General features: G+C 46.6%; 2 protein-coding genes and 1 non-coding gene across 5 annotated transcripts in view; 1 reads left to right on the forward strand and 2 right to left on the reverse strand.

Annotated features, from left to right (window-relative positions):
* The window catches only part of LOC144026958 (discoidin domain-containing receptor 2-like), a 35116-nt gene that overhangs the window by 5175 nt on the left and 6740 nt on the right, over positions 1-23201 (reverse strand). For 2 of the 3 annotated variants that reach the window (XM_077534148.1, XM_077534149.1), the window contains exons 2-7: positions 21909-22025; positions 9402-9504; positions 7176-7407; positions 6525-6672; positions 6325-6427; positions 328-511 (exon numbers count right to left, since the gene is read on the reverse strand). In XM_077534148.1, coding sequence (XP_077390274.1) covers positions 328-511; positions 6325-6427; positions 6525-6672; positions 7176-7407; positions 9402-9504; positions 21909-21990 — 852 coding nt within the window. In that variant the 5' untranslated portion in view covers positions 21991-22025. Of the gene's footprint in view, positions 1-327; positions 512-6324; positions 6428-6524; positions 6673-7175; positions 7408-9401; positions 9505-13236; positions 13339-14973; positions 15272-21908; positions 22026-23201 lie in introns of those variants that run through there. The other variant, XM_077534150.1, reaches the window with a different exon arrangement.
* LOC144027110 (uncharacterized) lies at positions 986-6029 on the reverse strand. Its single transcript, XM_077534408.1, has 2 exons — positions 5944-6029; positions 986-5836 (listed from the first exon to the last, which is right to left on the reverse strand). The coding sequence occupies exon 2, from the start codon at positions 5768-5770 to the stop codon at positions 986-988; it is 4785 nt and encodes a 1594-aa protein (XP_077390534.1). The 5' UTR covers positions 5771-5836; positions 5944-6029.
* On the forward strand, positions 9057-9128 carry trnaa-cgc (transfer RNA alanine (anticodon CGC)). The gene has a single exon. It is a non-coding gene; the product is annotated as a tRNA-Ala (tRNA).

Consider the following 23201-nt stretch of genomic DNA (forward strand, 5'->3'; position numbering starts at 1 on the left):
ACTGATATAGTAATTTTAACGTCATTTATAAAGGCATTTAAAGTTTAAAAGACACGTTAGAGTTAAAAAGAGTGTAAAACATGGAGCCATACATTTGTGTTGATATATTTTTTTCTGCCACTAGGTGGTAATAGCGTTTGATTTTGGAAGTTAGTGACAGTAACAGCACATTTTCTTTTCAAATTAAGAGTAAATTATCTCTATTATTACGACAAAGCTCTGCCAGAAGCTCCTCCTCTTTGGTACCCAGACGCCACAAGATGGCGATGAATGACTACTTTATTTATTTGATTGTTTTTATGGAGCACAAACTGAGTGATATCTCACCATCATCGTGGTGAAGTTTCGTATGCGGTCGAACTCAAACATAATCTCCACGTATCCGCCGGGGAAGCTCTGATTGCTCCAGCCCACGTAGTCGTAGCCGGGCCACACGTTGTAAACGTGGCTGTCTGTGAAATCGTCCAGTCCGCACACGCCGTCCGTTAGCTGGCCCAAGCCCTCCGTCATGCTGGGACAGAGATAAGACACAGGAAACGGATTTAACACCACTAGGTGGCGGTATTGGACAAGCAAATGCAACTCAAGTCAACTATGTGAAATTTGACCCATTGGAGTGTCATGGAGGATGAAGAAACACACTCCTCAATGTCAAATATCATTTATTGACAGCGATGAAGGAGCCCTGCAGAGGCACAAACATATAATGGCTATACTTACATAAAACAGGTGGACAACATTAAGAATCACCACCTAACTGATAATCACACATTAAACATTAATTAGACTCACATGAACAACGTCAGCAGCTCAACATGAAGTCGGCAGCACTGTAACAACGTGTCCTGTCGGCAGCACACCAAAATGGAGAACTGCTGCCGCAAGGCAACACAACAAACTCAGTACCCCAGTGACCCCTAGTGGCCGGAGGAAACCTCTACATCCCCCCCAGTCCGGAAGCCAATCGATATATAGGTAGACGGACTCAGCCACGAATCCAACGGCCACTCTCAGGCTCATATCGCCTGGGCGGCCTCCTCACACGACATGGATGAGGGGTAGGGGGCAACAAAGGTGGCGACCGCGAAGGCGGGGTCGTGGCAGCCGGAGCCGCATCAACAGCGACAGGATCCCCACGGGCCACGAGCCCCACGGGAGGTCCATCACTCGGCGCAGGCACGACCACATCCGAGGCCGAGTCGCGGGGCACATCGTCCGGCAGGCGAGGATTCACCCGGGACACCACCGACGGGGGAACCAGCACCTGGGCAAGGGGCAGTGGCAACGAACCCGACGGAGGCTGCCCAATGCAGGGGGCAGCCGGCGTGAAGGCGCGGAGGAAGCGACGGTTGCGCAAAGTCAGGCGCCCTGACCCGTCGACCTTGACACGGTACTGATCGTGGCCCAGCGACTCCACCACCACACCAGACCTGTCCCACTTATGAGGGCTCGGACCCATCTGATTCTGGATGAACACTGTCTCGCCGAGCGCCAGCGGGCGGAGAGGCCTCGAATGAGCCCTCAGCGATTCAGTAGTACGGGACAAGCGGGTACGGAGAGCGTCCTCCTTGGCCGCCCAAGCCTGGCGCCATAGAGGACGGATGTGAGGGCTAGAGAACTTCTCCAGCCTGTTGATGAAAGAGAGTGAGTCCCTAAGGGGGCGACCAAAGATAATCTGAGCCGGGGAGAGGTTGCAGTCAGGATCAGGGGTGTTACGCAACTGCAACATGGCACGCAGAAAGCGGTCATTGTCGAGGGTGCCAGAAGGGCCGGTATTAGAAACAAGGAGGCGCTTAGCAGTCTTCACAGCGACCTCAGCTCTCCCATTCGACTGCGGGAAACCGACCGAGGACACACGATGCCTGATGCACCACAAGCGGAAGAAGTTCTCAGTGTGGCTCGACATGAACTCAGGACCACCATCGCTCGAAAGCTCCTCAGGCACCCCAAAGGTAGCGAAGAAAGAACGGAGGTGCCGAACCAGACCAGCCGAGCCACCCAGATCCGTGCCCGCCGTAGAGCTCAGAACCTCCACCCAGCCCGAGAGCCGATCCCCAACGACCAAGTAGTGGCGCCCGCCATAGTCAAAGAAGTCGGCGAACACAGCCTCGAACGGGGTGGACGGCGGCGACGACGGCAGAGGCGGTGTGGCTGCCTGCGAAGGGGCGTTGCGGTTGCAGTCAGCACAGCCGTACCTGGTGGCATGTATCTCCTTGGCCATCCCAGGCCAGTAGACTATAGCACGAGCACGCTGCTCCATCGCAGAAACGCCCTGGTGAGAAGCGTGGAGATACTGAAGGACCCTACCACGAAGGGATGGAGGGACAACGACGCGGTCGTGATACAGCAGGACACCATCCTGCGCGTAGATCGATTCACAGACCGGGGACAGGCCCGCCAGGGCGGGGTCGCTCGCATCAATCCTACCCTCATTCTCGATGAGGTGCAGGACCCGGGCGAAGCACGCATCGGCCGCAGTTTCCTGTGCGAGGAGGGACCACGATATGGCACCGAGATCCTGCGCATCCACACGGATGGAGGCCATTAGTGCTGACTCCACCACATCAGGCACACTACACAACTTCACCGGTGGCTCATCCACCGGTCCAGAGAGAGACGGATGCCTCGAGGCAGCATCAGCGGCGTGGTTACTCTTGCCAGGTAGGTGCACAATGTCAAAGCGCCATGGGAGGGTGCGTTGTTTAAGTCTGAATAGGCGAGAGTTAGTAATTTCATCCAGCGTGCGATCGCCAAAGATCTTAACCAGGGGCTTATGGTCGGTAACCACAACAAGGTTGTCACAACCCTGTGTGAAATACTTCGTTTGCTCAAGGCCCCAGGCCACAGCAAGGGCCTCACCTTCGATGGCAGCATAGCGCTGCTCCGCCGAAGACAGGAAACGAGAGCCAGCCAGGGTGATCTTCCAACCCCCCGAGCAACAATCAGGTACACCAGAGGCGCAATCGCAATGCTGTTGGAGCAGGAAGTAACCAATACCACACCTGGACCAGTCTGGGCGGAGGCAGGTACGTTTCCGCATGTCGTAGATCTCCACGCCCTCGCGGATGGCTCCAATAATGGATAGCTTGGACGCCTGGAACGCTTCCTCCAATTCAGAAGACCAGGAGAACTTGCAGCGGGGGCTGAGGAACTGCTTGAATGGCGCCATCGTGTCACGCAACTGCGCATAGTTGGCCACCTGATTGACAAGGCCAAACCAACTTCTGATGTCAGTCGTAGACACTGGGGAGGGAAAGTCCCTAATTGCATCCAAGTACTTGGGGAGTGGTTCGATGGAGGCGTCAGAGACTCTGAACCCAGCAAAATCAACACATTTTTCCGCAAATTGGAACTTGTCAGCATTCAACACAATCCCTGACCGACCGACACGTGCGAGAAAGTCAATGGTCCTCCACCAGTGCTGTTCAAGGTCAGTGTCGTAGTGGACAGTGTCGTCCACACAGCGCTCCTTGCGCTCGAAGTCAGAGAGGACAGCATCAAAACGACGGTTGTATCCATCCCCCGATGACAGAAAGCCTTGAGGCGCCCTAGTGTAACGCCAGCGGCCAAAGGGCGTGATAAAGGTCGTCAGGTGACGATCCGACTCACGAAGGGGCACACTATGGTAGCCATTCCAGGCATCAGTCACGGACTTCCAAGTGCCTTTCGGGATGCGACGCGCAAGGCGGAATGGGGATTCAGTAGCGAAGGTTTCGCGCTGGCAGAACTTGTTGAGAGGGGAGAGGTCCACCGTCCTGCGGGGGGAGCCGTCATGCTTCCGAGTGACGACCATACGATGGCACCAAGTTACAGGATCGCCGTAAGGAACACGTTCAATGACGCCAAGGGCTTCGTCCCGCAGGAGGTCATCGTAGACCTGTTGCTGCCAGTGCAGAGGTATGGTGGCGGCGGTGTGGCAAGCCTTAGGCGTAGCCGCCGGATCCACATGAATTTCGATGGGTGGGCCATCCATACATGGCAAAGGCCGGTGAGGGCAGGTGTTGAAAGTAGATGAGGCGTATCTGTTGAGGAGCCAGGCCTTCATCCGACCATTATTTTCCGGTGTACAAGGGAATGGCAGCTCCGTAGGACGTGGTGGAGGGGCTGTACGCTGGGGACAGAAGCAGTGCGTGTCACGGGGACCGTATGGACCTTTACAGCCACCATTAATGGACCGTATAGCATTGAAAGGCGGCAGCGTGACCGTCGCATCAGGGGCGACAGGACCCTGAACGCCACTGGTTCCTACCAGGTTGTCGCCAGACGGGAAGCCAACAGGTAAGAGTCCGAGGTTGAGCAGCGTATCATAAGAGAGGTACATGGCACGGACGGAGTTGCTCACATACATCATGCAGCGGCTGGAGGTCACCGCTACATCACCACGACCGGGGACAGTTGAGAGCTCGGCGAAGAATGCTCCTACAATGTTAATGGGGGAGCGATTGGCAGCAGACAATCCGAGACAGACAGGGTACAAGTCATCGCGAGAGAATCCACAGGCGAGAAATTCCTCAAGAGACCAAAGGTCCGATTGCGCGCCAGTGTCAGCGATGGCGGATACGTTTACTGGTTTGACCGGGCCCCGGCTCCCGTCGCCGCCTCCCTGTCCAACTGGCCTGTCGATCGAGATGGCGACGGACACGCGGGGGTGGTCCCGTAGCTTGGCGCGCCTCCATTCACCTTTAGTAAAGATGTGGTGCTCGAGTCTGATAGGTGCGGGTTTGTGGACATCACTGTGTGTAGTTGAAGCACGGCGTCGGGCCCTACGACATCGCGCGGGTCCGGCTCTGGACTGAATCGATGAAACCATAGAGATTGGTTCAGATTCCATGGCGGCCTGATGACTCTCAGTCATCTGCGGCAGCTGCCGCTTTTTGTGTCGTCGGGCCCGATAGCACTCAACGCAGACCTGGTGGGGCTTGGTGTTCCACCCCCGAGGCCCTTCAGTGAAAACCCGAAATAGGCTTTTACAGTCAGGGCACGTCGCCTGCCTGGTCCTGTCTGCTGGGGGCGGGGCAGCATCCATACGTGGATCTCTCTTCTGGCTGCGAAATGACGACATTGCTGAGAGGGTGGGAGACGGGGAAGCATCACGAGCCATTTCTCTGCTTTCGACTAGTGCAATCACATCATTCACCGGCTTACGCAGGACATCAGATATGCCCAGAGTGGCACGGCGTATGTCCGAGTCATAGATGCCATTGATCAAAACATCGCGGATGATGTGGTCAGTAAAGTCCACATCCCTCCCACACTCACACACTGTAGCGTAGGCGCATGTCTCCGCTTTCCCCCTCACTCTGGCAGCAAAGGCTCGGAACGTTTCATCACGTTCCTGGTGCAACTGAAGCAGCTCGGTACGTAGCACACAAGTAGCCACCGGGATGACAGCAAGTGAGCGCATGGCAGCGATGAGATCTGGCAAAGGCCTGGAAGCAGCATCGGGATCGGCTTTCAATAGGCTGTCACCTAAGTTGGGCCCGGCACACTGAAACAGTTGGAAAGGGGCCTGTGCATCTCCTATGCCCGAGCCAGCGCGGAAGACTTCCCAGCGACGAGTGAACACGTTCCATTCCTCTATGGATACACCAATGTCTACTGTGGGTCGGGCAAGTTTCGGGCCTTGGAAAGTAGGCGCCTGAGCTGTCGCCTGGGCAGGTGGGTTCTGATGCACAAAGCCATGGTTCGCCAACAGAGCAATGGCGAGGGCCTCAGACACATCGGCAGTGCTGAAAGCGCAGCTAGGGACGCAGCATTCAACGATGACCATGGCTCCTTCATGAAGAAACACACTCCTCAATGTCAAATATCATTTATTGACAGCGATGAAGGAGCCCTGCAGAGGCACAAACATATAATGGCTATACTTACATAAAACAGGTGGACAACATTAAGAATCACCACCTAACTGATAATCACACATTAAACATTAATTAGACTCACATGAACAACGTCAGCAGCTCAACATGAAGTCGGCAGCACTGTAACAACGTGTCCTGTCGGCAGCACACCAAAATGGAGAACTGCTGCCGCAAGGCAACACAACAAACTCAGTACCCCAGTGACCCCTAGTGGCCGGAGGAAACCTCTACAGAGGATATTATTCATTCACAATGTCATAATCCAAACACTAATAATGTCATTCGCGGGCTGACTCAGTCGTTCCCATCAGGAGTGTTTGCCACCTGGACCCTCTCTCTCTCGCCACTGTCTCTTTGCCATCACCATGGCGACCGGGTGACAACAACAATAACAAGGGGACGATGAGGAAAAGTTTCAGGCTGTGGCAGTTGAGAGAACACACACACACACACACACACTGACCTGTAAATGACGGCTCCATCGTAAACAGAGTCATTGAGGTAGACAGTGTGCTCGGGTAAATTCATCTGCTGGCCCACCGGAGCGTTGTATGACACCAAACCATCTGTCAATCACAGGTGATCATCAACTTCCTGCACTGGACAATTCATTAGGGACTCCTATTGTCTATGAAGCAGTCAGAAAGTGTTGTTTGTTCTTACCCAGCCATTCGCAGCCGTACAGCTCCACTCTCATGCAGACGTTCATGGAGTGGTCTGTGACGGGCATGAAGCGCACGAATCGAGCAACGACGGGCGGCTCCAAGTCCTTCAGCACGATGTCGTAGGCGTTGCGGTTGCCTTCGATCACCTGTAGTGATGAAACTTGATTTTGTTGCAAGCCACATTGTAATTAACTCACTGAGAACCAGAGTAGACTAACTCTTTTTTTTTTTTTTTCAAACCATTCAAAACCAAAAATGTGTTATCACGTTTTTTAATACTTTGTCCTTCAATCCCAAAAACGTGTTTAGACGTTTTTTTATGCAAGAGCATACAGAAGGCTTTGATGCAGCTTCTGACATAAAGAGGTGGCTTAAAGCTATGGTAGTTCTTATTTCAAAAACAAAAACGGCTAGCAGGTGGCAGCAGAGTATCAGCGATCAGCCAGGGCTATGTTGCAACATTTTTGTCAGTCACCAGGAATTTGAATATTGATGAAACTTAGCTATATGCTAATTGCTACAACATGGATACAGATACAGATGAAAGAAGAGAACGCTCATCACGATAAAGATATGAAATAGAGGCAGAACTGTTTTAACTTTTGTAACAGAGAGGGGAAAAAATGGCAACCATAACGAGGGGACTCACCTGCTTGCCCTGCCGGTTTCGCCACGAGATCCAGCGACTGCCATCGCGGCTGTACTTGATCTTGTACATCTGCGCGAACTCGTTTCCGATGCCGCCGGCGTGGCGACCCTGGGTGCCCACCAGGGTGATGAAGTGGAGCGAGCGCAAGTCAATCTGCAGGAACTCCTTCAGGTGGTCCGGCTCCACCGTGATTTCCGGACACCAGGCGCCGTCGCCCTCTTCGAAGTCCAACCTGGGGAGGGCGAATGCTCGTGACTTAAGGTTCATGTTAGACTTAACAAGAGCTCAAAAACAGTACAAATAGGAATGAGTAGAAGCATTTGCAATGTTAAAAATAAATAAATAAAATACATAATTAAAATGTATAGTCATAGACCAAAAAAAGAAAAATCATACATGTCTGAATACGACAACTAAAACATGAGAAAATATATTTTACTAATAAAATATTTTTCTTATTTTACATAAAGATTGTATTTAATTTTTTTTAATCTCATTTATCTGGAACATATTTATATTATAAATCCAGTATAAAAACAAACAAACAAACATTTTTATAGCCTAATAAAAAAAACACCACAAGTGTACATTTTGAGTAACAATTACTTAAAATGCAACCAGATGGGATTGAGATTACGCATTACATCATTATCCTGATTGTAAGTGAAGGCAAAACACACGCACACACAACGTACGCACACACCATGTTAACGGTGCGGCTGTGGTTTTCTGTAAATAAACAGGCACCTTGCTGGATAGACCGCTCAAGCACCAACTCCTTATCAGTGTAAACAAACTATGAAGTGTGTCTGAGTGAATGTGAGTAAGAGACATCTTTTCCCATTGAAATGAATGAAAATATCATTAATCAGTTCCAGGCTCCTCAAAACCTTTTTTTTTCAATAATAATAATAACAATTACACTCTGTAGCCTAATATTATACTCTATATAAACATTCATCCTTCCATTTTCTTAACCAGTTATTCCTCACAAGGGTCACGGGAATGCTGGAGCCTATCCCAGCTGGCAGAGTACACCTTGAACTGGTTGCCAGCCAATCACAGGACTCACAGAAACGAACAACCATCCACACGCTCACAAGCACACCTAGGGACAATTCAGAGTGCCCAATTAACCTGCCATGCATGTCGTAGGAATGTGGGAGGAGACCAGAGTACCCGGAGAAGACCCACGCAGGCACGGGGAGAACATGCAAACTCCACCCAGGAAGGCCGGAGCCTGGACTCAAACTTGCGTCCTCAGTACGGGGAGGCAGACTTGCTAACCACTGATCTACCGTGCCGCCCTATAAACATTCGTTAATGACATAATTAAATAGAATGTAAATAATAAAATCGTTTTGCCACACTTTTTTTGCTACAATCCAATGGACACTGTGTTGCTCCTTCTGGTGTGCATGCATTGGCCACATGAGGGCAGTGTAATATAGACAAAGGAGAAGCTTTACAACTGATGATAATGTTGCACACATTACTTTAAAGCGGAATTCACGTCCATTTTTTTTCCCATAATTTTATGGCATATGAATAAGCAGAAAAATCCACCTGCTTTCATCCATCTCAGGGGCAGCCATTTTGACTTGTACTGCGACTTGCTGACGACCGAAAATGACACCACAGTGCCTAAGGGCTCAACTTGCCAATGTCACATGACCACTCCCAGGGAACAGGTGAGCCGCGATTGGTCGTTACCTGAGCACTTGGGACACTGTGATGTCATTTTCAGTCGACAGCAAGTTGTAAGATGGCGGCCACCCAGTGAAATGGATGCTGCTTAATTCATGTTCCACGTTTAGACTGGTGGAACCGTAAAAACGGAATTGTTGATTTTAAATATTTAAAAAAATAAAGCACAAACGTGGGGATGTAGCTCAGGGGTAGAGCGTATGCGTCGCATGTATGAGGTCCTGGGTTCAATCCCCAGCATCTCCGCAGACTCAGCGCAGCTGAAGATGTGTACAAAAATGCACCAAACAGAGTCAACCTCACAAACAAGTGTGCTTTAACACAATGAACGTAACTTTAAAACAATCACAATGCTATTTTGCAGTACAAAGCAAAATGGCCGCCCCCTTAGATGGACAACAATGAGTGAATTTTGCTGCTAATTCATATTCCACAAATGCAATATTAATTTGAATAGTGTTATGCAGGAGAAGGGGGTGTGCGCCACACCTGTAGTTGTTTATGTGCGAGACACCTTACCTGCCATATCGAGCAGCGGTGGATTCGGACCACTGGCTAGAGGCGGAGATGTCCTCATCTTGAATCTGCCCTCCGGACATTCCCAAGGGGTACCGACACACACCTAAAATTACATACACAAACAGAACATGTTTCACTAAATACAGCCACACAAACTTGATGACTAATATAAAAATTGCTCTTTGCTCAGGCCACATAATCACTCAATGTTTACTCAGCAGGGGGTTGGGGAATTACCAGATATGATTGTGGTTTTAAACGAGAATTTCCCTAGTGGAAAATATTCCAAGAGTCTTCCTTGTTGCTGAAAGGTGGCAGCCTTAGCTGGCAAAGTTCTCAGGTTTGATTCCAAAGATATTGAGTAATTGGTGGCATGCAGAGTCTAAAAGAGAGGCTAATAAAATCTTCAACATGGACTTTGGGATTTTACCCATAGCCAACTATAAAACATGACTTCAGTTTGATAAGGTGCTCATTTTTAGACCATACAAATAACCCAGATTCACCCTGTGTGTATATGTGAGCGTGCCAGTCCAAACAGGCACGGTACGATGGCGTGTGCAGAGCTGCATGAGGTCAAGCTGGCTGCTCGGAGCCCATTACGCCCCCACATTGCGGTCAGGTAGAAGCAATATGCCATTCGTTTCCTGCACGCCACCTCCTCGACTCTTGTGTGGTCTTTTCTTGCCTCGCACTTACCCTCAACAAGAGGGGATTAAAGGGCTTGCTTGGAACTCATCATTGAAACGTAATCCCACTGAATCGAATCATTCCAATCGTCACATTTGTATGCACACCTGTAGACAATGTAGAATCATTAATGACCTTGAAACGCATCATTTTGGAATATGAAAAGAAGCCAAAGTGTTATGTTCTGGGATAGGATCCCAAAAGCTCAGACACAAATAAGATTTTAACTCTTTATTCGCATAACATCGAGACGCTAAGCTAACTTGGGCTGCGGCGGTGCACAGAGGAACAGAGGTAACAGAAGTAATAATCCGACAAAACACACACTTCTCAGACAGGCTTACAGAATATAGACAGCGAATTGATCTGATTGGTTGTGGCTAGACATGTGGGTAACAGGACTGACTTGGAATTATCTGATTGGCTGTTGACCAAGCTTCTGACATCACATAGCGTCTTACCAGTTGAAACTAAATGCTGGTTGCATCAGTTCAAAACAGACACTTGACCTCAGTTCAAAACAGACACTTGACCACACGGTCATGACCCAAGCATAACCCTGGCATGACCCTAGTCATGACAGTAAGCATAACTCTTACATGACCCTAGTCATGACAGTACACATAACCCTTGCATGACCCTAGTAAGCATAACACTTACATGACCCTAGTCATGACAGTACTAAACATAACCCTTGCATGACCCTAGTCATGACAGTACCCCCCCCAAAGGGCCCGCAGATGACATCCAAATTCCACCCAAGAAGATCAGGACTGAGACTCAAACACCGAACTTTAGAACTGCAAGGCAGTCGCAGTAACCACTAGCCCTCCATCGTCAGAACAAAAGCTCCTTGATCAAAAGTGAATAACAAAATGATTTTCTAGCACAGCGTTTAAAATAGCTGAAGTCCCCATGGGACTGAATCAACGGTTTTCTGGCTCAAGAACCTTTCGCTCGGTGCTCGTTCACCGACCCCACCTGACAGGATGTGACCACCAGGTCACCTCATTTGCAATGAAAGAGTCTGTGTGCACGCGCGCATGTGTGATGAAACGAAATAGCCAGTGGGTCACGACCGGGTCCGGAACGTCAGTGCAAGCATGGAACCTGGTCTCCTTTGAGAAAACGCCAGCAGAGCTCAAAGTCTCCTCTGTCCCCCTTTTCTTACTGCGCTGATCTCATCCAAATATTTTCTCAACGTGGAAAGCCGAGAAGATTTTCATAGCCTTCACTGATGCGGCGATAGACGCACACCCTGATACGCCCGTAAAGAAAGTGAACCACTTCCAGATGTGGCAGACTTTACCATATTCCCTAACGTTTTCATCTTGGCCTCAGAAATCTTTCGCCTGCATCCCCGCCCCCACCCTATTTCCCCAAGACGTCTCTAGTTAGAAACAGGCCACATCAAGTCAAACCATTGGAATCTTCTAATATTCTCATCCTATTAGTGGTCTGCAGGCTAAATAATCACAATTCACTGAAGGGCGTGGTGGTCAAAAGACGAAAACAACCAAATCGCAAATTGATGGAAAATATGGTGATGAGCGGGACCAGATGTTGGTCTTTTAGACGAAGCACATGAGAGCAATGGTTCGAAAACTGCAAGACAAAACTTGGGGCAAACCAAAATAATTTGCAATATTCTATCACAGTTTTGAGGTTGGGGGTTTGATTCTGGACTTCCCGTACGCCCAGTTTGAGTATAAATCACTGCTTTTGTGCTGATAAATGGGCACTATTTGGCAATCACTTTCAGCTAACTAGCTACTGAAATTAATTTACTTGAATTGGGTTTAGTTCCTTTGTATTAAACAGGTAGGTTGAACGTTGAAAAAAAATATAGATAATTCCCTAATTGCGCTTAATTTGAATTAGGCTTATCCTTGAAAATATGTGTCCCCTGTTGACTAAGCAGTCCCGCGTCTCAAAACGATTTGGAACCCCTGGATGTGAGGAAATTTGGAATAAACCATCAGAGACTACAGTTGGCATCAAGCTATAGACTTTAACTTTGAATTTCAACTTCAAAGATCTCAAAGACGTCAAATGTAACTTGGACTCAAGTTCAAAAACGTGACAAGCACTCCAAAATATGAACACTTCAGACATCATATTGGAAACCTCAAGACTCTTTTTTTTTGTCCACTTGCAGATTTGAGACTCCACGTCTTCCTCCTCAGAGATTTGAGGTGTCTTGTCTTGTCCTTAAAAACCTGGAACTAGACATGGAACTGACCCTTAAACATTTGACTGTAAACTTCATCTTGAATCTAAAACAATTAGGTTTGGTCTTGGCTTTGAAATAGTTAGACTAGAGTTGATTTTGTCCCTAGAAGATTTGAGACTAGACTTTCTGTTCTCAAAAATACTTCAGGCTTGTCTTGGTCTTGCTCTTAGAAGACTGAGACTAGACTTGCCCTTGCCCGAAGAAGACTAGAGACAAGATTGTTTTGCCGTTAAAAGATTTGAGGATAGACTTTTGGTCTTGCCTCTTTAAAAAATAAAAAAATAAATAAAAAAAAATAACTGAGATCATACTTGATACTATTTGAGATGAGGTTCAGAATCACTTTTGAAAGACTGAGACTAAACTTGGTCTGGTTCCTCAAAGATTCAAGGATTGTGCCTGGAAGATTTGAGACCAGACCTGTTTGGTATTGCCCCTAAAAGGCTAGACAGTTTTTGCCTTGGTTTTGTGCCTCAGAGATTTGAGTGTAGACTTGGTCTATCGAAAAACTGAAATTATACTGGGTACTCAATATTTGAGACGAGACTCAGGCTTGCCCTTGAAAGATTGAAACTAGACGACTAGACTCGGTCTCGCCCCGAGACAGGATTTGGTTTTGCCCCACAAGGATTCAAGGGTAAACGTTTGCCAGATCTGTATGAGGGTCGTATGGCACATCCAAGATGGAAAGTGAGACATCGGAGAACGTTAACGGATGTCAAGATGTTGGTTTTTGCTGTGTTTATTTATCTACCCGAGCCACTCTGAGGTGACCCCTGAGGTCTAGTCATTTACACGCACGTCGACCCCCCACCCATCAGGTTTCACATTCAGGCCGCAGCGTCTAAAAATATCAGGTGGAAAAACATCAGCTTTGTGTTAGCGAGCCCGAGAGAGTAGAACAGGGCAAACCTCCTTCTCCTCATCGGTTGCTTTTCTGAAAGGTAGACTTGTTCACTGACTTTACTGGCCAACTTTGAGCGCCAAATACATTCACAACGCACCGCAACATATCTGCAAAATAGAAATACACACACAGTATGGATTAACCATTTAATGCTGATGCATAATAGAACATTTAAAATGATACTATGAATAGGCAAAACAATGTTGTCATTGACGTTGGAGCTGATTCTTGATGAATTGTGTCACTGTGAAGCAAGTGAAGCTAAATGGAGACCTTGACTTGTAGATGTTCATCTGACGGAAACCATCTGACAGATTTATTATGTATAAATGATCCCATATTTACTCTTTTATTATTTACATAGAATTAATTGTAAAACATTTATTCAACATTGTGAGGAATTTCAACATTGTGACATCTGTTCGAGCTGCGGGAAGAGAGGAACTTCATTCCAAGGCCATAAACAAACTTCAAAGTACTGACTGGAGAAGTTTTATGGTTGAGACACCTTGAGTAATAAAAAAACATCTGCAGTGGTGTAAATTGATTGTTGTCATTGCTGCTATTTCCCCACCTCATTTAGAGCAACAAGTTTTTTAGCCGAATCCCAAATAAATAGAGAAGTGTGAGGATGTGTCAGAGTGAGCCAAAGGCATGTGAGCTGCACACATTTCTCTGTCCATTTCTCCTCATATATGAGTCAAAAAGGCCTTGTTTTTCATTTTTGTGTCCGTCTCATCCTTATATCTGTGAATTTTTAAAATGTCATAGATGGTGTATAAACCTGACACCATCTTAAAATGATATTTCGGATATTTTGGATAAAACGTGGCAGCAAAGATTGACAACTTACCATAAAAAAGAAAATCCAGTAACGTGGACGTCAACCTTAAACATTTCTTGACAATAATATGTTAATATGTGACCTCACTAGTCTAAAAATGCCATTCTGATTAATATTTAATTTGTGGAATAAGCAGCTGTTACGCCCGGCTCGTCAAGGGGAAGGGAAGTAACACAATAGCAGGAAATAAAGGTAGATAAACACGGGGTCGACTTTAAGATCTGAGTAGTTTTAATTGACGTTTCAGGCAGGGGTTTGTCAAGGGAGTGAAAGTGGGAGGTGAACAACTAATAACCGTAGTTGACAGCACTGACAGAACGGAGGAGACACAACAATAACCAAAAGGGGAATGATACAAGTATACACACGAGCACAAAATGGGTTACCCAGCTCACGGGTCTAGCGAGTGTCTCACACCAAATAGCAACACGAAAGAGACACGAACGAGGCGAGCTGCACTGAGAAGTTCCAGCCGCCCCGAGGAGCGGCAATGCAGCGCTTTTTATTGTGGAGCAGTCCGGCCAGGTGGTAGTCGGCGATTGGCGGAGAGGGTTGGAGCTGCTCCACCGAGGGCGTAGGGGCGGACGACCACCGCCCAGGACGTCGCGCTGGCACAGTCGTCCAATCAGCGCGTCGCGCTGGCACAGTCGTCCAATCAGCGCGTCGCGCTGGCACAGTCGTCCAATCAGCGCGTCGCGCTGGCACAGTCGTCCAAGCAAAGTGTCGCGCTGGCGCATTCAAACTGAAATACCATTATTCGGGCACCAGCCGACACAAACACACACATACATACTAGGAGAGCGTAGCCGGCGGCGGGCCCGAGCCGCCAGCCGTAACACTCCCCCCCTTAAGATACTAGTCAAAGTACATCAAATAAACACCGTGCAACAAAACATACCTACAACCTGGACAGGGCATCAGCAAAAACGTTTTCCGACCCCTTTTTATGGCGGATGGTGAGGTTGAAGTCCTGTACTAGCAACGCCCACCGCATAAGTCGTTGATTGTGGTTGTACATGTGTGACAAAAAAGACAAGTAGGTTATGATCGGTATGCACAGTAATCGGCGAAGAGCTGGACCCAGGGTATACCTCCAAGTGTTGGAGAGCGAGCAATAGAGACAGCAATAGAGACACCAAGCAAGGCGAACTCCATGCACTAAAACTATGTTTGGCCAATCCATTTTTCAATAGGTATTCAGCTTCTTTTTTCATAAGAAGGCGTTTGGTGGGATTTACCCGATAGGAACGTTGACGGATAGGTTTTGCATCCGGTACGTCGATATGTTTTGGGGGCGGGCCACTTTTGGCCGCTTCTATTTTGGGTTCGCGGGAATTATATTGTTTTAGCATTTTTATGTGGCATCTACGGTTTTTTCGTTTCCGGTCCGGCGTACTAATTACATAGTCAGTTTTATTAAGCTGTTGTTGCACCATGTAAGGACCGGAGAACTTTGCAGATAATGCGCTATTCGAAACAGGAAGTAACACGAGTACTTTATCACCTACCTTGAAACTACGGTTCACAGTTGTTCTGTCAAAACGACTTTTCATTTTTGACTGACCGTTTCCAAGGGAGGATTTGGCTATTTCGTTAGCCTTCAGGAGACGAGTGAATGTTGGAGATTCAGCTTGGTTCTGGGATGCGGAAGTCGACTTTTTAGAATCAGGTTTATGGGATGAGTCAGACATGGTAGACGCAAAAATACTATCACACAAATCAACATCAGGATTTTTCCGGGCTTGCGCGCGCGTGAGGGCACAGATGGGGTATAGTTCTGGGGGACCCTCATCGTTTCTTTGAGGCGAATTTACCACCTGCAGGGCTGGAGTAACTTTACCCCCGGCTATATCATTTCCCATCAACATTTGTATTCCCTCGATGGGCAACTCGGGACACACCGCAACTGGGAAAAATCCGGAAATGAGATCGGATTGTACGTGAATGAGGTGAACAGGCTGAGGAATATATCCCATCTCTATCCCTCGCAGTACCGTCCCATAACCACATGCTGACTCGGGAGAAAAAGGCAGTGTGCTGGCTAAAATAACGGATTGTGAGCCCCCGGTATCTCTAAGAATATGGATGGGGCGCTGGTCAGAGGCTTTTCCCGAAAAAGAAACGAATCCCTGAAAAATAAATGGTTTAAAACAAGGGTCAGGATTTTTGGTGGCGTCGGGAACTAAGGTGCACGGGTCAGATTTAATCAACCCGACGCCTTTTGGGTTTAAAGCGGGCTGACCCACTTTACGTTTTAGCGCGGGGCAGAAAGCGATGACGTGCCCAGGTTTGTGGCAGTAATAACACTCTCGGTCAGTGTTTTTGACTCTATCGGCAGCGGGTTTCTCAGCAGAACCCGTAAATGGAACACGAGGTCTGTCAACATGAACATTAAATACATTTTTGTGTGTCAGAACAAACTCGTCGGCCAAAACAGCGGCTTCGGCGAGGGTTTTCACTTTTTGTTCGTTTAAGTATACCACAACCCGGTCAGGGAGATTTTTCTTAAAATCCTCAAGCAAGATCAGCTCCCGTATAGTAGCGAGAGTATCGGCTTTGGCTGAGTAACACCACTTGTCAAAAAGGGTTCCCTTCTCCCTGGCAAACTCGACGTAGGTGCGGTTTGGGGCTTTTTTGTAGTTCCTAAATTTTTGACGGTATAGGCTTCAGGTACTAACTCATATGCGCGTAAAATAGTTGATTTCACCGTTTCGTAGCATAAGCTATCTTCCAGTGGCAATGCAGCAACCACTTCCTGCGCTTTTCCCTGTATTTTGCATTGTAACAAGAGAGGCCAAACTTCACGCGGCCACTGCAGGGCCGTTGCCATGCGCTCGAAAGCGAAAAAATATGAATCCACCTCGCCTTCTCTAAAAGCGGGCATGAGGGGAAGATATTTGCCTACATCGAAAGCAGAGCAGGGTTGAGAGGTGGGAGGCGGGGCTGCAGCAGGACCGGGGCTCGCGAGGCCACGCTGAGCTTCAAGCTCCAGCCGTTTAAATTTAACAGCTTTATCCGCCTCAATTTCCATTCTCCGAACCTCCAACTCCAAATGGGCTTTTCTTGCACTCTCCCGTTCCTCGGCCTCTATTCTGAGGCGGGCTAGGCGCACTTTCAGCCGCGCCTCAGTAGACGAGTGGCCGGTTGTCCCACTGGATGAGCGGTCTAAACGAGAGCGAAGGAACGGTTGATCGGGCCGTCCATCACCCTCGGACTTTGCCTCAGCCATGGGGGGGCCCAGGACGGGCCTCGTACTGTCCTGAGGAGGTGTTGTGAACCCTGGGTTGGGTGGAGGGAGCGGTTCCTCTGCTGGCAAAGTGCCCAATTCCACCAACCCCTCCCTGACAAGGGCTTTCAATGCATCTTTTCGAATTTGGCTTGGAACAAAAATAGAAAAATGTTCCGCAATTTCTATTAGGTCCACCTTCCTACAATTGTGCAGATCCTCCATTGAGGGATTTAATATAAACTCTCTTAAATCAAAAGACGCCATCTTTGGCCTGTCTGGTTACAATTAATATATATATATACAATAATGGTTGTCCCCTACCCGGAAATTAAATCTACTATTATTATTGTCGCGGGAGTTTGGCTCCCGGACGAGCCCCCAATGTGTTACGCCCGGCTCGTCAAGGGGAAGGGAAGTAACACAATAGCAGGAAATAAAGGTAGATAAACACGGGGTCGACTTTAAGATCTGAGTAGTTTTAATTGACGTTTCAGGCAGGGGTTTGTCAAGGGAGTGAAAGTGGGAGGTGAACAACTAATAACCGTAGTTGACAGCACTGACAGAACGGAGGAGACACAACAATAACCAAAAGGGGAATGATACAAGTATACACACGAGCACAAAATGGGTTACCCAGCTCACGGGTCTAGCGAGTGTCTCACACCAAATAGCAACACGAAAGAGACACGAACGAGGCGAGCTGCACTGAGAAGTTCCAGCCGCCCCGAGGAGCGGCAATGCAGCGCTTTTTATTGTGGAGCAGTCCGGCCAGGTGGTAGTCGGCGATTGGCGGAGAGGGCTGGAGCTGCTCCACCGAGGGCGTAGGGGCGGACGACCACCGCCCAGGACGTCGCGCTGGCACAGTCGTCCAATCAGCGCGTCGCGCTGGCACAGTCGTCCAATCAGCGCGTCGCGCTGGCACAGTCGTCCAATCAGCGCGTCGCGCTGGCACAGTCGTCCAAGCAAAGTGTCGCGCTGGCGCATTCAAACTGAAATACCATTATTCGGGCACCAGCCGACACAAACACACACATACATACTAGGAGAGCGTAGCCGGCGGCGGGCCCGAGCCGCCAGCCGTAACAGCAGCAAAATCCAGCCATTTTTTTATTCATCTCAGGAGGCGGTCATTTGACTACTTGCTGTCGCTTCAGAAAACAGGTGAACTGTGATTGGTCGTTGTCTAAGCCCTGAGCAACTGTGATGTCATCTTCAGTCGACAGCAAGTGGCAAAATGGCCGCCCTCTCTGATGGATAATAACAGCTGGATTTGGCTGCTTAGCTCATATTCCACTAATGCAATGTTAACCAGAATACCATATTTAAACCAGTGGGGGTGCATAGAACATATTGTTGTCAAAATAAATTTTCTGTGTTGACTTCCTTTTTAACTCTACAATTTTGAAATTCAACACCTGAAACTAGTTCCTTTTAGTAACATCAAGTTTGTTAGGCATGTCTATCAAGAAGATATCAATGCCCAAAAAGACACAGCAAGTCTGCCATTTTGGTTTGAAGCAGCCATATTAGGATCATTTTCATCGGTCCTTCCAAAATCAACGCTCAAAGCTATTTGTCCGATTGCGACCAAATTTGAACCACATATAAAGTACAAGACAGTTGCTTGACCCTAAATTATGACAATTTTTGAGTTTGCGTCATTATGTGAAGACAAAGCATAGCAGAAAAGTTTGATGACTTTCCACATAAGAAACTTGAAGAGCTCAACTCAAGGTCAAATCTTGACTAGAGAAAATCTGCCAGTTTGCTTTGAAGTGTCCATTTTAGGGAGGTTTGATGAAAGTCGAATTACTCAGTTCCACAAGGCTTGACCAGATTTTGTGTGATGAAGTTTCCGCCCTGAAGCTGCTTCCTATTGGTATAAATGTAGAAATGCAAGAACTCTACTGGACTCTCCCGACAACCCAGCAACCAACATGAGGGTCAAGATGACTTGTCAATCGCCACTGCCTTTGTAGATGCAAAACACATTTCTTTTTCCTCAAAAGTGAAATAACGCTCGCCCACTCACGCGTCGGATGGAAAAGACAGGGATGTTATAAACGCCATTGCTCGGGAATTTTAAACACAGGAAAGTTGGCTTCATGCGCCATCTCGGCTCGATTAAATTCAGCCGTGACGATTTCCCTGCTGTGGAAAAAAAAAAACTTTTCTAGGTGGAAGTATCCTGCTTCCATACATTAGGGCAGGTTGAGAGCCGGATTGCAACGATTCACCCACACTGACTCAGACTTGGAAACACAAGTTTTTGATTTTTTTTTTTCCAGGAATTGTGAACTTGTTGAACTTTGACCACAAGCTGATGCACAAACAGTCCTTTCCACACGCACACACACACACAATGAATATTTGAATGGACTTTCCTGCTGTCAGAATGTCTGGTATGCATTAGCCACAGACTCCAATAGGATAACTGGATCCACAGCGAGTGTGTTTCAAGCAGATATTTGCATGTGGGCTTGTATACACACACACAGAAAAACAGCAAAGTGAGGTCAAATGACGTCAAACTGAAAGTTAAAGGGCGACTATCTGTTTACACAGAACTGGATCGCTGCTTGCATGTCTCACACACACACCAAACGACTGTTTGTAAAGCGGCACTGAATAACGCATACGATTGGCTGACAAGTGTCACATGGGAGCATTTATAATACATTTGATTTGTGTATCTTTTTTAAAGCGGGGGCATCCAAACTTTTTCCTCCAAGTGTCGCACACAAAAAAACTGAAGACATTCTTTGACTTTCTTAAACTAAAAACAAACCATCAATCAGTTATGTATTATTTTGAGAAATTGCATCATATTTTTCTATTAAAAGATGGTAGGGTAGTTTTGGCTTTGTCATGTTTTTGGATAGATCCGTAGCCCTGTACCCCACTAGAATATATTACGTTCTGGATTGGATCAGTTGACCAGATAAAGAGATTAAAGATTCTTGACATCACATAGCTCCTGACATCACATAGCGTTTTTTCCAGTTGAGACCAGATGATGGTTACATCAGTTCAAAACAGACACTTGACCTCACGGTCATGACCCAAAAATAACCCTTGCCTGGCCCAAACTTAACCCTGGCATGACCCAGTCATGACAGAATAAATCCGCCCTGCCCAGAGCAGATTTCCATATTGAGGACCAAAACAAGAGCAAACTGTATTAAGCTGAAAATCTTTAAACCTTAAACAATTCTGAACTATAATATGTTAAATGCAACCTCACTAGTCTAAACATGAGATTCTGATTAATATTCATTCATATACATTTGTGGAATATGAGTTATTATGAAGCAAAATCCAGCCGTTTTTATCCATCTCAGGGGGCGGCCATTGTGCCACTTGCTGTCGACTGAAGATCACATCACAGTTGCTCAGGGCTCAGGCAACAACCAATCACAGATCACCTATTTTCTGAAGCTGCGCTGCGATTGGTTATTACCTGAGACCTGTGGCAAAATGGCCGCCCCCTGAGATGGACAAAACAGCTGGATTTTGCATATTTCAGAGCTGAAAATGGCTCTCCGGCAGTGCTGGACTGGCCATCTGGCGTACAGGGTAGATGCCCGGTGGCCCAGTCTTATTTTTGATATATATATATTTTTAATGATTATTATCCTACATTTTACCCCATGAGACTGTCCCACATTTTAGAGGGATTAGTCCATTAATCCAGTTTGAATATAGATAGCAAACTGAAACGTCATCAATAAACATCAGTTCAGCCCTGATCTCCGGTGCAGATTAATTTCTGTTTCACCATTGAACAAACGATGACGAGGGAGTGAAAACTGTTGACAGATATTTGACAATGTTCGCAATATGACCAAGCTTCTCCAATTTTTGAAACCTAACATAACACTAGCTGGATATGTGACAGTTAAGCGACTAGAAAAGGTAATATTTTTTTCTTTTGATAACAATTTATATTCTCTTTGCTCTTTCGACCATAATCGCCAAATTGTGGAAACTTTTAGACTGTTAATTTCTTTTACAAATTCCCCTGTTTGGATGTAAACAGACTTATGACGCAAAAATGGTATTTGTAAAAAATCTTGTGTTGTTGTGAAAGTTGGACTTCCATAACAGGCCAAAAAGTGGAAGAAGCAGAAGAGTGAGTTTCTCACAGCGAGTTTCACGGTGACCTCTTCTGACACAGTTCTAATAAATTGCTATGTAGTTTTCGGAATACATCCAAAAATGAAAACAAAACCGGTTTTTACCGGCTCGTGCTACATTTCTCGAATTTCATCTATGACCCAAAACCTTCCCTTTGGTTCCTCTTTGCCTTCTGCCCATCAAACGGTACAACAAATAGCTTCCTTGCGAACGAAAAAATAAATATTGGTTTTATTTCAGTGACATCACAAAAACCACCCGAGCAGCAGAGAGCGCCGGGGCGAGGCGGCATCAAAGAAGCCAAAAGAAAGCGAGCGAGCGAGTGGACCACACGGTTCCCGCTAAGCACAACAAGTCTTGGGAGTTCTGCCCCAAAAGCCAAAACTAACAAAAGTTCCTCTTTTAAGTCCAGTGCAAGCTGAGATGCCAGAAGATGACAAGCTTGTGATGCTAAAGCGAGAACGTACCTGGATTGACTTGCGAGATGACGGATGCGAGAGAGGACACGAGGAGCAGCAGCGACAAGCGGACGTCGCGCGGGCGCTTCATCACAAACACGTCGTTGGATTGGAATGGATCCTGACCTGGACACACAAAAAACATTAGTCGTATGCTATAGAAATGTCCTTAAAAAACACTTTTCTTTTTTAAAATGAAGATGAAAATGAATAAATAAGAAACAGTGACTAAAATCTCAGGATTTCACAAATTTTGGGGGTGTAAAATGTGCTATGCAGTCTACAATAGATCCTCTAAATCCAGTGCTATTTCTTTTAAATCTGCAATTTCTAAGTGACCCCCAAATTTTCAAGCAAAAGTACATAAAAGTAAATTGATTATAGCTATGCATCAAATGTACATATTGCTTACAGCTATGGGGCAAAACGACATTTTGGGAGAATGCTGAGAGTTATGTTGAACAATGCTTAGCACTAAAAGTGCATATACTAAGTGGATGCTGAATCAAGTATTCACACAGAAGTTGTGTACAACAAATGTGCTGTACATAATTATGGACTCACGCTTTGTATTAAAAGTATTGTCTGACGCTATGAGGCAAAAAGTACAGCTACAAAGCTACAAAGCTACAAAGTACAACAAAAGAAAAGAAAAGAAAAGAAAAGAAAAGAAAAGAAAAGAAAAGAAAAGAAAAGAAAAGAAAAGAAAAGAAAAGAAAAGAAAAGAAAAGAAAACAAAACAAAACAAAACAAAACAAAACAAAACAAAACAAAACAAAACAAAACAAAACAAAACAAAACAAAACAAAACAAAACAAAACAATGTGGAACATCCCACAGGTGAACAGGTTCAATGGAAACCAAGGAGCATCCCCGAAAGGTTTAGTTGGTCACAAGCAAGGATGGGGCGGGGCTAACCAGTATGTCAATAACTCTGTGAGCAAATAGTCCAATAACCGAAGAACAACATAGAACATAGAATTGAAAGGAATTTCAGACTTTCATCATCTACAACCCATAATATTATCAAAAGATTCAGAGAATCTGAAAAAAAAAAAATCTCTACATGTAAGCAGCAAGTGCAAAAACGACATTTTCACATGGGCTGAGAAGCATTACGGAAAACTACGGTCAGTTAACAATAACATAGTTAGTAGTAGTGACATCTACAAATGCAAGTTAAAAACATAATAGTCAAAAACGTGCCCTGTGGTCTGACGAGTCCACAGGGACATCCAAACTTGTTTCAACAAGACAATGCCAACTCATATTCTGCTTTGCAGTTAAAAAAGTGGAAGTACT

Source organism: Festucalex cinctus, chromosome 10, assembly GCF_051991245.1.
Source record: "Festucalex cinctus isolate MCC-2025b chromosome 10, RoL_Fcin_1.0, whole genome shotgun sequence".
NCBI lineage: Eukaryota > Metazoa > Chordata > Actinopteri > Syngnathiformes > Syngnathidae > Festucalex > Festucalex cinctus.

What these genes read in the sequence shown, in the direction of transcription:
- LOC144027110 (XM_077534408.1), bottom strand. Translation starts at nt 5,770, where the DNA reads ATGGTCATCGTTGAATGCTGCGTCCCTAGCTGCGCTTTCAGCACTGCC.